Source organism: Schistocerca cancellata, unplaced genomic scaffold (assembly GCF_023864275.1).
Source record: "Schistocerca cancellata isolate TAMUIC-IGC-003103 unplaced genomic scaffold, iqSchCanc2.1 HiC_scaffold_1147, whole genome shotgun sequence".
NCBI classification, from domain to species: domain Eukaryota; kingdom Metazoa; phylum Arthropoda; class Insecta; order Orthoptera; family Acrididae; genus Schistocerca; species Schistocerca cancellata.
The window spans coordinates 271,751-286,185 of NW_026047146.1; the positions used below are offsets into that span (position 1 = coordinate 271,751).

The 14,435-nt window shown below is 41.4% G+C and overlaps 1 protein-coding gene across 10 annotated transcripts in view; it reads right to left on the reverse strand.

Annotated features, from left to right (window-relative positions):
• LOC126159801 (zinc finger protein 728-like) overlaps positions 1-14,435 on the reverse strand; it is a 226,872-nt gene that overhangs the window by 150,707 nt on the left and 61,730 nt on the right. The window contains exon 7 of one of the 10 annotated variants that reach the window (XM_049916589.1): positions 5,882-5,975. The exons of the other annotated variants lie outside the window; for them this stretch is intronic. Within the exon in view, the coding sequence (XP_049772546.1) occupies positions 5,958-5,975 (18 nt within the window). The 3' untranslated portion in view covers positions 5,882-5,957. Of the gene's footprint in view, positions 1-5,881; positions 5,976-14,435 lie in introns of those variants that run through there. 10 annotated transcript variants of the gene reach the window in all.

The following is a 14,435-nucleotide window of genomic DNA, read 5'->3' on the forward strand; positions in this document are numbered from 1 at the left end:
GCCTCGTCACTAAATAAATTAATAAATGTGTCCACCCTCAATCTGAAGTTAAGCCATCAGCAGAATTTAATGCGATGCATACAATCTGTACCAGTTAATTCTTGGTGAAGCCTGATATTGCACGGATGATATTTATGGTGATGCAGAACACAAACAACAGTACTCTGGCTCATACCAAATGCTCTTGCAATTGGTGCAAACTAGTGCTAGAATCTCTAACCGCAGTAAAACAGTACCAGCTTTCACTGAATTTTGTTGGTCCTCTCTGTAAATGAGAAGCATATCAACATTCTTCAAAGGACTACATCATTCACATTCACTTGATTTGATGATACTAGTCTTTCTGTTCCTGTTAGTGTTGTATTGCAAAACCGTCGAATGGCGTTTACACATCAATGACATGTTAGATGGATATGGCCTATTTGACGAATATTTACTATTTGCACGAGTTATGAGAGAGAATTGTGTGCTTCGATAAGTGCCAGTGTGATAAGGAATACCACTCAATGCATGATAAGATGGTCGCAGCACGGCACTGAATGGTCATCACTTCGAACATCATCTGTAAGTGGACATTCATGCCACCTTCTTGACCTCCTTTGACCTTCACAGACCTTACTGTAATGCACGATTTGATTCCTCCTGATAGCCGCTATCAGAAAATGAGTACTAAACTATAGCATCCCATTAAAAATGAAGAAGAAAAACTAAGTTGACCTTCATATCTGATGCAAACCCATTTAGCAACAAAACACTAACGTCATATTATGACCCCCGTTGCCCCATGTAACATTTGTCCCACAAACGTTTCAGCTACTCTAATACTTTCGCAGTTATTCTAGGTGGCAATAGTTACTTGCCCTATATACATAACAAAAAAGCTGAAGGGGCAAAACAAGGATGAGGTATAGATCACTAAGCTTGGTAGTGGAAGTGTCATGGTGTGGGGATGTTTCCTGTAGTCACATTTTAGAAAAGAATATGATTCCATGTAGGAGAAAGAATATGTCACATAATTGGATATTTCAGCAGGTCAATGATTCAAAACACACCTCTGATTATTTTCTAAAAAATTCCTTTCAGACCAAAAACAAACTTTTTGAGTGCTAAGCCATAGCCTGGATCTAAATCCAACTGATTGACACTGAACATTTCTCATTTAACATTGAAACAGTAACAAATATACATTTAATATTTTGCTCTGGTGAACTATGTTCCTCCCAAGCCAAGATAAATGCCAATAACCTGCTATCCATTGGGACTACTTTTCTGTGCGAATAAGCTGATGACTGTAAGGCAGTATTTAAATTCACATTCATACAACTTTTGCACTGTATCTTTTAGGAATTTTAGGACTTTTCCAAGGTCAATGCCATGATATCAAGTAGAGTTTTGGTCACAGATTTAAATATACTCATAAACTTACTGACGACCAAAAGATGAATGTGGTCAAAATAAGTGAGGAACAGCAATAAACAAAGGATTCAACAAATCAAATATTCTAACTCTGCTGACTGTTCTCTCAAAAAATCACATTCATAGCCAACTGCTAATTTGTCACTTTCCAGCTATAAAATATTATTTACAAATATTACATAGAAAAACACTAAAATTGAATTCAACACTACTATATCAAATTATGCATCTCAACTTCAGGAGTTAAATATAGCTCTGACTAGTTTTTTCATTAATAAATTTTTATAAACACTGATTACAATAATGCTAAATTGTACTACTGGTAAGCCAAAACTGCCACAAGCACAAACAATACATCAAACTGTACAGTGAATACATATTTCGTCTGGAACTCAACTGGATCCAGGGTATCTAAAATTTGACTAAAACTTCTCAATTTGACCGGAGCTAAATATACTCCACACTTCCATACACAAAAAGACAGCATATTTTACACTACACCCTTACCTTTATCCTTAGTGAATGTGTCTTAAGTACTTTGACAAATTAACTATTATGCAGTGTGATCAAGATATGTCCACTTCAACTGGTTGTAATTCAAACTTGGTATGTGCTACATAGTAACCTAAAGCACCATGTAAATGAGCAGGAAATTACGATCTCACCTGATATGACACATTTGCCTGTATAGAAATATTTCCTTGTATTTACTTACTGTAACAGTTGCATATGATGGCAGTTAATCATGTTTTCACTGATATTTAATGTAATATTTATCTCAGAATATTTCATAAGGTTCTAAAGTTACCAGCATGTGGAGGTGCTTATCTCAAGCCAGGCTTCACAAAATCCTCACTAGAGTACCAAGTAATCCAGAAGGTATATTGAGGAAGGAGGAGGAGAACATACAAAGACAGCACACGAGAGACTGGAACTGCTCCGCAAAACTTACTTTCCTCAATATGCTCTGGCCAATAATGTAGATCAGAACATGATCCCTGAAAGACAATGGTTCTCAGGCACTCAAAGAGAGGATGGGGAATCAGCCAAGGAGTGTGTCAATTTCAGAAAAATCCAATGGGCGGCGGGAACATTCTAAGTGGTCAAGTTACCTGCTCCAGATGGAATCTTTCCAGCTCTCTTGAAACAAGCAGGAGAGAATCTTATGAGTCCTCAGCAGGTTATTCAGGGTTAGCCTAGCAGTGGGAGTCATTCCCAATGCCTGGAGGGCAGTGAAGGTTGTCTTTATTCCAAATTCAGGGAGAATTGATCATACCAAGGCCAAGGATATGAGACCAATCAGTCTGGTTAATGTACATGTTGGAGAAAGGAGGCTAACTAGGGCTCCTCTACATATAAACCAACACACACATCAACCAGGTAAACCATGTGAGACCATTCTCCGTCAATTTGCTGGGAGGGTGGAGAAAGCACTTTGCTTTCAAGAAATAGCCCTCTGCATCTTCCAGGACAACAAGGGGGCTTTTAGTAATTCAACCTTCGATTCCATGGTAAGGGCAGCAGAGGTACATGATCTACTGACCACTATATCTGGGTGAACTAGGGCCACACTTAGTGGAAGAAGGGTAGAGGCAACAATGATGAATGAAATGATGGTGATGAACGCCACTAAAGATTGTCCACCAGGAGGATTTTTGTCCACCATATTATGGAATCTAGTGGTGAATGAACTCATTTAGGAACTAAATTCCAGTCAATGTTTTTAAGGATAATCAGATGACCTTGTCATTGTAATACTTGGCACAAGGAGTGCTTGACATTGTGCAAGACTGGTGCATTAAACAGGACCTACGGGTTAATCCAAAGAAGACTGTTGTATCAATCACAAAGAATCATATCCAATACTTAAGTCGGAATGTAAAGCTTTTCAATGAAACCTTACCTGTAAAGAGGATAGTGAAATATCTAAGCATAAATAACATGAATCTCTCAGATTAAGATCATCTGCTCCAAGGCGAATTGTACACTAGTGAGTACCAACAGGGCTTATGGCAAAAACTGGGTCCTAAGACCCTGAGGCATGCACTGGATATACACCATGATGGTTTGACTTAGGATCTCCTACGGGGCCGTATTGTCGTGGAAGAAGGTAGATCATCAGGTTGCAGCTAAGTATCTTGCTAAGGTGCACAGACTGGCCTGGTTACCCATAACAGGGAGAATTAGTAGCACACCAACTGCTGGGATGGAAGCCATGCTGAACATGCCTCCACTACACCTTTGGGTTTAGATGAAAGCAGCAGCTGGTGCATACAGACTCAAAACTGGTTAAAACTGGATCTCGTTGGTATATCTAGACACACACACACACACACTAAAATAGTGAGTGAGGCAAATATGGGAATGGCTGGGGAAATGCCGGCTGACTATATAACAACTCCTTGCTGCTTCAACAAGCCTTACAATATAGTAAATGGAAGTAGGGAGCAGTGGGAAAAACCAGTTCGACACCATATGGATAGAAATCAGACCAAGGTGCTGGGGTTGTGGTGTATGGGATTCAGCAAAGACTGGGGGGCATCATCTCTCTAGGAAAACTGGCCTTGGTATTCCAAGCTGAAATTACTGAAATCAGGGCATGTGTGGAGAATATACATAGGTGCTACAAGGACTGTAGCCTCTATATCTATTCAGCCAGGCAGCCTTGAAATCATTGGCAGCTAGGGGAAGCAACAGGGTAAACCTAATGTGGGTCACTGGCCACTCAGGGATTGGTGGCAATGAACAAGCCGAAAGACTGGCCAGGATGGGGGCAAAGACTCCATTCAGTGGACCCTAACCTGTCCTTACAGTCACCACGACTATGACCAAACTAGAACTACAGAACTGGCTTACACGACAGTACACAGAATACTGGACCAAGGTCTATAAGCAAAACATGGTAAGGTAATGTTGCCAAAGCCATGTTTTAAAATAAGCTCTATAATCCTAGAGCTTGAATGGGAAAGAGATTAAACTTAAGATTGGGCTGATGACCAGCCATGAGAATTTCAAAAAACACCTACATACCATGGGTACAACAGAAGAAGACCCTAAATGTAGCATCTGTGATGGGAGTGAAGAAAATGCATCACACCTAATCATCTAATTCATGTCACTGCACAGCAAGAGAGAGAGAAATTTTGGGGCAACTAGAAGTGGAGAAATTGTGTCTAACAAAGAACTGGTAAAGGGACTCCTTGCACTATCTAAGGACACTGGTTGGCTTTACTAGATGCACAGGGAGCAATACCGCACAAACTATTTTAGTGCGGGCAGTGTCAGGTTAGATCCAAGCTGTTAAAGCCTCCCTGCCAAAATCAAACCAAATAAATCATTCTTAGTGAATTTGTGTTTAGGTATTTTTTTTACAAATTTACTATTATGCAGTGAGATCAAGATGAGTCCAGTTCAACTGGTTGTAATTTAAACTTCGTATGTGCTACATAGGAACCTAAAGCACCATGTACATCAGCATAAAATTATGATCTCATCTGAAATGACAAACTTGTCTGTACAGAAATATTTACTTGGATTTGCTTATTTTTAACAGTTGCATGTGATGGCAGTGTACCATGTTTTCACTGATATTTAATGTAAAATTAATCTTAGAATGTTTGGTAAGCCTCAAAGTGAACAGCATGGGAAGGTTCTTATTTCAAGTTGTTTAGTTTCAACAAAAACAAAGTACTTTTAATCACTGTTATTTCAATTTACTTTTGTAATATGCTTTGAAGCTGACTAGCATTGTATGGTTTCTTGAGGTTTTAAATAAGCAGTGCTGCTGTGCCTCACAGTATTTGGTAATATATTTGTGTTTCTCACAGTCTGGGCTGGTGAACAGTTTCTGTTAAGTCTACATAGGTTTTGACAGCAGTTAAACTGAAGCCACTGGGCAGCCAACCAATTGTGTCACTTCAGTTATCTAAAATTGTATGGACGATATGACAGAGCAAAACTTGAGGATTTTCACATTTTCTCATTACATTCAATTGTGGTATGTCTTTGTGAATGAAGAACTTCCACTTTGTGGAACTGATAGTTTTGTTTTGTGCTGACCTTTGATAGATAGTGACACAGCATCAAAGATAAACTTATATTAACCCAAAGTTGGAACTTAGATTTTAGTTCTTATTTCAAAGTAGCTTATGTAACTGGAGAATCTGTCAAATATTCTTAATTATTCACATAATTAAACTGCATTATATTCAGTCTGAAGAGTTCAGCCTTGCTATGTGAACCTATATAATTCAATTTAATGATTTCGAGTATGGCTATTTCTACTTTTGTGTCTTACATTGACAGTATACAACATTCAGTTTAACTTTGCCACTGTGTTTATATTGCCTTATTTAGTTTTCATTGCATTTAAATTCCATTTAAACAACTTGCTTAAGTATACATTAACTATTGCAGTATATGCCTAACTTCATACTTTTAGACGTTGCTTGACTGACAAAATCTAGTGGTTTTAACAGGGTAGATACTCAGTGGTGGATGGCCTTGACCCATGCATGGGACTGTAGAGGTACATCCCAACATCAGATTTGGCCACTAGCCTGAAACTCAAGGCGACATAGGGCCAATTTCAAAACATTAACGTTTCAATCTTGAATAAAATTTCTCATTAAGGAGTAAGCTCTCAGTCTCAGTAGATGGACTGAAATCATCATCAGTGACCCTACTGGCACACAAACTGAATGTACCGGATACAAGGCCAAAAAAATTCAATTTGAGCTTCGAAAGTTATTTTACCATGGAATATTGTAATGGAGTTCCTCCTTTCAGTACTAGCATAAACATCAAAATGACAGATTTTGAGATGATCAATAACTGTTGATTTTCTACTATGTAACCACTTAATAGAAAAAAAGGCACCTGGACCATATGAGATGACTGTACAATACCACTCAAATTAAAATGAACTTGTTCCTTCCTTAACAGCAACATACCATAAGTGTCTGAGCCCATGAAAGTGTCCTAGTTATCGGAAGAAGGCACCAATCAACCATATTCTCTATCTGTCTCACCTGACAGATGCACACAATCATAGCAAAATAAAGCATGTGCACGAATAGTGCTGTAGGGCACATTTCGGAGTTTTAAGGAAATCGACAAAACCATTAATAATAATGTAATAGCAGATATGTGTTGTTTGCAGATGCCGACTGTTGAAAATAACTGCTTGTGCTTTTTAAAATTGCACTAAGGGTAGGTTTTAGAAAATAAATAAATATTGTAACAGAAAAACAGTGTATAGCAACTGATATACAGCATTACTGCAGATCAAACTGATTTTTATTGTAAACTAATTACTTTGGTCTTAAAATAATAGAACATGAGTTTGTTATCAAGTTGAGACCCAAAGCTGGCACATTACCAGATGGTAGACAATGTTTTTATAAAATGCCTGTATTTTGATTCCATGTATTTCGTCACATCCAATAGATCACATCCAATAGATCACTTGTCTGCTCCTTACAAGTTTCAGTATCCATTGTAGAGCAACCAAAAAGCAAAACGCAACAGAATTTCTTTTACTTCATGTTCACACCCATGTTTCAAAATGAAATGTCTTCCACATGGATGAAGCATCCTTATGCCTCAAGGCATAACTTCAACCAGAGCACACCAATAATTTTCAAAGCATGTGGTGTTTTGATAACCAGCTCCACAGATCCTATGCCCTTGAAGTCTTCCATCATCTCCTGAATGGTCAGTTTTGAAGGCTCTACAGATGCCTAAGCTATGACATGCTTCCATTCTAAAGGAGCCATAACTTTTGATGCTTTCTTTTCTCAATCACTGCTAAGTTCCTGTCAAAATGTAGGAAACTAATCCTCTAACATAAAAACCTTTTGTTTTTCTACATAGTACTTGCAGTTGACCAGATAGAAATGAAGTGCTAAAATTCTCCAGTTATTGTTCTGCCCAACAAGGTGGTCAGGCCATATAATTAGTTTGCATTCCATACCTTCTTGAAGCATAACAAATTTAATCAGACCAGAAACTATTTTGCTGAACCAAATCTTGCATCAGATCCATCCCCTAAATTTACTGTGTTAGTTAAGTACCAAAGTCACGAACCATGAAATTACACAATGTCAGCTGTCTCTGGCACAACACCATGGAATGTGCCAATGTATGACAAAGTAGAACCTGTTGTATGTCAACACATGTAACATACTTATTGTTTTTCTTTTGTAGCCATTTCTGTGTTGTTTTTTTAACAGTCTGTATGCTCAGTCTGCTTTTGCATGACAATTGACCTAAGTTTCATGTTGTGCATTTGTATCTCACCTGAAGCTGCAATCGTAAACAAGCGACAAATTCTGGACAGATTTAGACTGTGGAACAGACATTCTTTTGAAGATTTATTCCTACTTTGAGAAACTCAAACTGAGTTCCTGATCTGAGACTTGTCATCATTTGTTATGGCATGTGGCCTACACAAATACTTTCCTCAACCACCTTCAGGAGTTGTAATTCCACTTTCCAGTTTATGTTGAAGAGAGAGCTTTCATTTCGGGTGATACAGAATATGCCAAGCAATGTTTTCTGACACACTTCTTTTGACTGGACTTCATATTTGAAAGTAGCTTGTTTCAATGAAGTACTGTCTGTCTTAACTTCCTTTCATCTGCCTGGCACACCTATTTACATGGAGTTTATTAAGTTAATTGACTTCATTGTGCATCAAGGCATGGTATTCTTTGTACAGTTTTAACTTAATTTTCATACTTAAATGTCCTAGAATCCCCCTTTTGTACACAATTCAGTATTGCGTACACGGTCCTGAATCGTGCTGTCAATATTACAACCCAATATTCAACTGAAGTATCATACCCCACATTGTCTTTTAATAATACAGCAGTGTGTATTCAACTTTTTCATCAATGATAAAGACAGAACTGTAGTTAGTTTTATCTATGTTACTTACTTTTACTATAATATTGTCGGAAGATGCACATAATGTATGTTGTTACAGCCATGTACTCTACAGGGCACATATGCTGTCATTCAGGACACATGTTATTCAATAAACGTATGTCCTTTTACAAAACCAAAGAAACCAATCCAGCATTATTCCACTCACTTGCATTGGTGGCTGTTTCACAGGAACTACCCTACCTTTTGTGATTTCTGTTCCAATCTGCCATCATGTAGTCTTTCTCTCTTAATATCCTGCCAATTACTCGAAATTAATTTTCCTTTTCTGTGCATTATTTGCCCTTTTTGGACCACTTACTGTAAGCATTACCTTCCTAAACTATGCAATACTTGTAACACCTAGCAAGCAGACAAGATTGTGGTCATCTCACACTGTGGTCACATTGTGTCCTCCAGTATCTAGTCTCCACTGATTCCACATCTGCCTCACTGTTGATGCAGCTTGCCTCATGTGAGCCACAATGTGACAGAATGACCAATAATTCTGCACCATTTACATACACACACACACACACACACACACACACACACACACACACACACACACACACACACACACACACACACACACACACACACACCTACACCTATTTCACCTTGTGAAACTGACAAGGAATAGTGGCACTTGATTACATGTTGCTATTTCATATGAAATCTCTGCATCCAGTGCTGTGTAATACTGAACTGTCCTATCACACAAAAGAGGGCAATACTGGGCCTATGTGCAGACAACCTCTCTGCCAATTAAATCACATTATGTTTCTACTGTTCTACAGTCCTCTTATCGTGGCATGGTGCAGACCACTGCATCTGAATGTGTTACTTTCTAGAAACAGTAGTGTATTACATGGAGTACATAAAGTCCCGGAAAGCTTTCAATTATTTATTACACAAGAACCAAACATTTTACAGATGTCATACATGTGTCATTTTGAAGAGGAACCCCAAAACGTTTTTTGATGTATACCAGCACAGTGTAGTTTGGTAATTTGCCAATGATAGCACTACTTGCAAGCACTGCAAGTTCAGGTATGGAGCGACCTTTCTGTGTGTTGAAGTTTGACAGAAACAAGTATGCTATAGATCTTCAACAGATGTTTAGAACCAATTACAGTAAGAAGCCACCAAGAAGGAAGGCTATTTATCACTGACACAACAAATTCGTTATGACAGGTTCCTTATGCCCAGCAAAGAAAAGTGTACATTCCAGTAAGAGTGGAGTGCATACGAGAGACATGCTGGGATGGATATGGCAAGAATTTTATTACCGTACTGATGTCCATTGGGTCACTCATGGTTCGCATATCGAGTGTTTGTAAAAAAAAAAAATTCAGAGTTTCTTTTCAAATTGCAATATGTATGATATCTGTACAATGCTGAGTTGCTGTGCAGTAAATATAATTGACTTTATGTACACCCTGTATTTTAACAATATTACTGTATCCATATTCTGGAGCTACATATACACACAAGATGAATGACAATAAGTAACCTAGCCAACTTCAGAATTATTATGAAATTAAGTTACCTATTTTTTATTTACATTTTGATCATGCCAATTATGTTAACAACAGTGCATCTCCTACAAAATGTACTTTAACAGCACCATCTGTAAATTTAAAAAAAAAAAAAACAGAGTGACACCTATACTACTACTATAACATGACCTTCATTCATTTACACTGCATTTGTGAACTGCAACACAAGAATATTTGTAGTAGGAGATCTCTGTCTCCAGTAACAGGTTAGAAACCACACACTTACACAATGAACGAAACATAAAAGCAACAAAAAAAACCAGTAATTCACCAACACTTTACCTACTCAACAGTAAAGTACTTGTTGCTCAGGCAGTATGTGGCTCCAGTGGAATGGAGTAACAGACAACTTGAGAATGCCTATCTTTAAAAGCTCTTCTTTCAGTTGGTCATAACTGCAAAATATTAGAATTATGGCCCAAAATTCAATGTTGGATCACCTACAGCACTAATGTCCTGCAAGTAGAGAATCAAGTAATGGAAAACCTTGGATGGAATGTAACAATATTATGAAGAGCAAAGTTGAGTGGTTGGTTGGGACCAAACTGCAGAGTCGTCAGGCCCTGTCTCCTGACACACAAGGCTCAAGGTACAAAAACACCCAACACCACACCTAAAAATAAAACAAATGGAACAAAAAAAAAATGGGGAAAACATACCAGAAGGAAAAGCAGAAGTAGGTATTAAAACCACATAGCATATGGTCTGGGTCAGCTGATCACAATAATAAAAGAGGATGAGCCAGCCACTCTGCAACACATTAAAATTTTCACCCCAAAAAGACAAGGCGAGATGAACACATGTAGGGAAAAGACGACCAAAAAGACAAATAAATGCATAGAAAGAGCAACAGAAATACACTCCTGGAAATGGAAAAAAGAACACATTGACACCGGTGTGTCAGACCCACCATACTTGCTCTGGACACTGCGAGAGGGCTGTACAAGCAATGATCACACGCACGGCACAGCGGACACACCAGGAACCGCAGTGTTGGCCGTCGAATGGCGCTAGCTGCGCAGCATTTGTCCACCGCTGCCGTCAGTGTCAGCCAGTTTGCCGTGGCATACGGAGCTCCATCGCAGTCTTTAACACTGGTAGCATTCCGCGACAGCGTGGACGTGAACCATATGTGCAGTTGACGGACTTTGAGCGAGGGCGTATAGTGGGCATGCGGGAGGCCGGGTGGACGTACCGCTGAATTGCTCAACACATGGGGCGTGAGGTCTCCACAGTACATCGATGTTGTCGCCAGTGGTCGGCGGAAGGTGCACGTGCCCGTCGACCTGGGACTGGACCGCAGCGACGCACAGATGCACGCCAAGACCGTAGGATCCTACGCAGTGCCGTAGGGGACCGCACCGCCACTTCCCAGCAAATTAGGGACACTGTTGCTCCTGGGGTATCGGCGAGGACCATTCGCAACCGTCTCCATGAAGCTGGGCTACGGTCCCGCACACCGTTAGGCCGTCTTCCGCTCACGCCCCAACATCGTGCAGCCCGCCTCCAGTGGTGTCGCGACAGATGTCAATGGAGGGACGAATGGGGACGTGTCGTCTTCAGCGATGAGAGTCGCTTCTGCCTTGGTGCCAATGATGGTCGTATGCGTGTTTGGTGCCGTGCAGGTGAGCGCCACAATCAGGACTGCATACGACCGAGGCACACAGGGCCAACACCCGGCATCATGGTGTGGGGAGCGATCTCCTACACTGGCCGTACACCACTGGTGATCGTCGAGGGGACATTGAATAGTGCACGGTACATCCAAACCGTCATCGAACCCATCGTTCTACCATTCCTAGACCGGCAAGGGAACTTGCTGTTCCAACAGGACAATGCACGTCCGCATGTATCCCGTGCCACCCAACGTGCTCTAGAAGGTGTAAGTCGACTACCCTGGCCAGCAAGATCTCCGGATCTGTCCCCCATTGAGCATGTTTGGGACTGGATGAAGCGTCGTCTCACGCGGTCTGCACGTCCAGCACGAACGCTGGTCCAACTGAGGCGCCAGGTGGAAATGGCATGGCAAGCCGTTCCACAGGACTACATCCAGCATCTCTACAATCGTCTCCATGGGAGAATAGCAGCCTGCATTGTTGCGAAAGGTGGATATACACTGTACTAGTGCCGACATTGTGCATGCTCTGTTGCCTGTGTCTATGTGCCTGTGGTTCTGTCAGTGTGATCATGTGATGTATCTGACCCCAGGAATGTGTCAATAAAGTTTCCCCTTCCTGGGACAATGAATTCACGGTGTTCTTATTTCAATTTCCAGGAGTGTAAAAATGGAGGGAAGGTGGCGACCTCAGAGAGAAGGCTAGACACCCACCCTAGATGGTACGATAAAATACCCCTCACGAACAAAAAGAAGAACTAAATCTGCTGTTGAAGCACTGTTGCCCAATACTGAAGGTAGGGTGCTGGGAATGTTAAAAGTCCGCCACAGTGCAGCTAGATGTGGGCAGTCCCTCAAGATGTGCATGACAAGTCATATGAGAGCCACAGTGACACCGAGGTGGGTCATCGAGACAGAGTAGGTGTTAGCCGCACGCAGTTTGTTGTGATTACTGAGATTATGCCATTCCATCTCCCAAACCTGAAAAACCTTGTGGCGTAATAATGATCACAGGTCAGTCACAGGGATTCCAATCTCCAGAAGTGGTTTCCATGTAGCCTGTTTGGCCAGCCTGTTGGAAAGTTCATTACCTGAGATTCCAATGTGGCATGAGGTCCACACAAACAACAGGGATCGACTGGATCATTCCAGGGCACAGATGGACTCCTGGATGGTCGCTACCAAAGGATAGTGAGGGTACGACTGGTCGATAGCTTGTAGGCTGCTCAAGAGAAGAAACAACTCACCAGGGCATGAGTGGATGTGCTCAAGAGCATAAGAAATGGCCACCAGCTCTGCAGTCCAAACTCTGCAGTCCAAACACTGCAGCCGTCTGGTAAGGGGTGCTGTTCAATATGTCCTCCATGAACATATGCGAAGCCAACTTGACCATCATCCACTGAGCTGTCAGTGCCAACCACTTCATGGTTCCGGTGTATGTCAAGAATCGAGAGGAAGTGACAGCAGAGAGCTGCAGGGTTAACTGAGTCCTTAGGGCCCTGTGAAATGACCAGCAAAGATTCAGCCTCAGTGTACACCATGGTGGTGTACGTGAATGGACCTACAGCATAGTTGGTAAAAGCAAGAACTCGAGACAGAAGAGATCGGATGTGAACCGCAATCTTAAGCCCTGACATGGGCCCCCGATGCAGGAGACGAAATGCCGTGGATGGGAAAAGGAGATGGTAATTCGGATGCTCAAGAGAACTATGCGTGTGTGCAACGTAACTGGAGAGCAGTTAGGCACACCTAACCTTCAATAGAGGAACTCTGGCCTGGTCACTGGACTCATCCTGAAACCTCCTGCTGCCAGTCGATCATCACAGTAGTACACTTGGTCGAGTAAACATAATGCTGAGGGTGCTGCAAAACAATAAACCAGACTCCCGTAGTCAAGACAGGATTGAAAAAGGGCTGCGTATAGCTGCAGCAGCGTAGAGTGATCTGCACCCCAGTTGGTGTTGCTCAGGCAGCAGAGGGCATTGAGGTGCTGCCAGCTCTTCAGCTTCAGCTGACAAAGGTGAGGAAGCCACATCAATCGGGCATCAAAATCCAGTTGTAAGAATTGATATGTCACCATTATAGTCAGTACACCATGATTAAGGTGAAGTTCTGGTTCCGGATGAACAGTACGATGCAGACAGAAGTGCGTGACACATGACTTTGCAGCAGCTGAAAACTGGAAGCCGGGGGCTATAGCCCATGACTATGCCTTGTGAATGGTTCCCTGTAGGCGCTGTTCAGCAACACCAGTATTGGAAGATTAGTACGAAATGCAGAAGTCGTCTGCATACACAGAAGCTGAGACGAATGGCCTGACAGCTGCTGCAAGACAGTTAATGGCCACTAAAAATACAGATACACACAATACAGAGCCCTGCAGGACACCATTCTCCTGGATATGAGGGAAACTGTGGGAGGCACCAACTTGAACATGGAACGTATGGAGTGATAGGAAATTTTGGGTAAAAATCGGGAGCGGGGCCCGGAGACCCCACTCATATAATGTGACAAGGTTATGATGTCATCAGACCATGTCTTAAGCTCTTCGTAAATCAAAAAAGATGGCAACCAGGTGTGGCGTCTGGAAAAGGCTGTTTGGATGGCAGACAAGGGAAACTAGATTATCAGTGGTACAGTGACCCTGGCAGAAACCACCCTTACATGGAGCCAGTAGGCCACATGACTCCAGGACCCAACACAACCGCTGACTTACCATACGTTCTAACAGCTTACAAATAATGTTAGTGGGGCTGATGGGGTGATAGCTATCCACATCAAGTGGATTTTTACTGGGATTGAACACTGGAATGCCATTGCGATGGAAAAACGAAATCGCATCAGATCCAGTTCAAGATGATGAGGAGACATCACTTGTAGTTGAACAAAGATGTTTGATCATCTGACTGTGGATC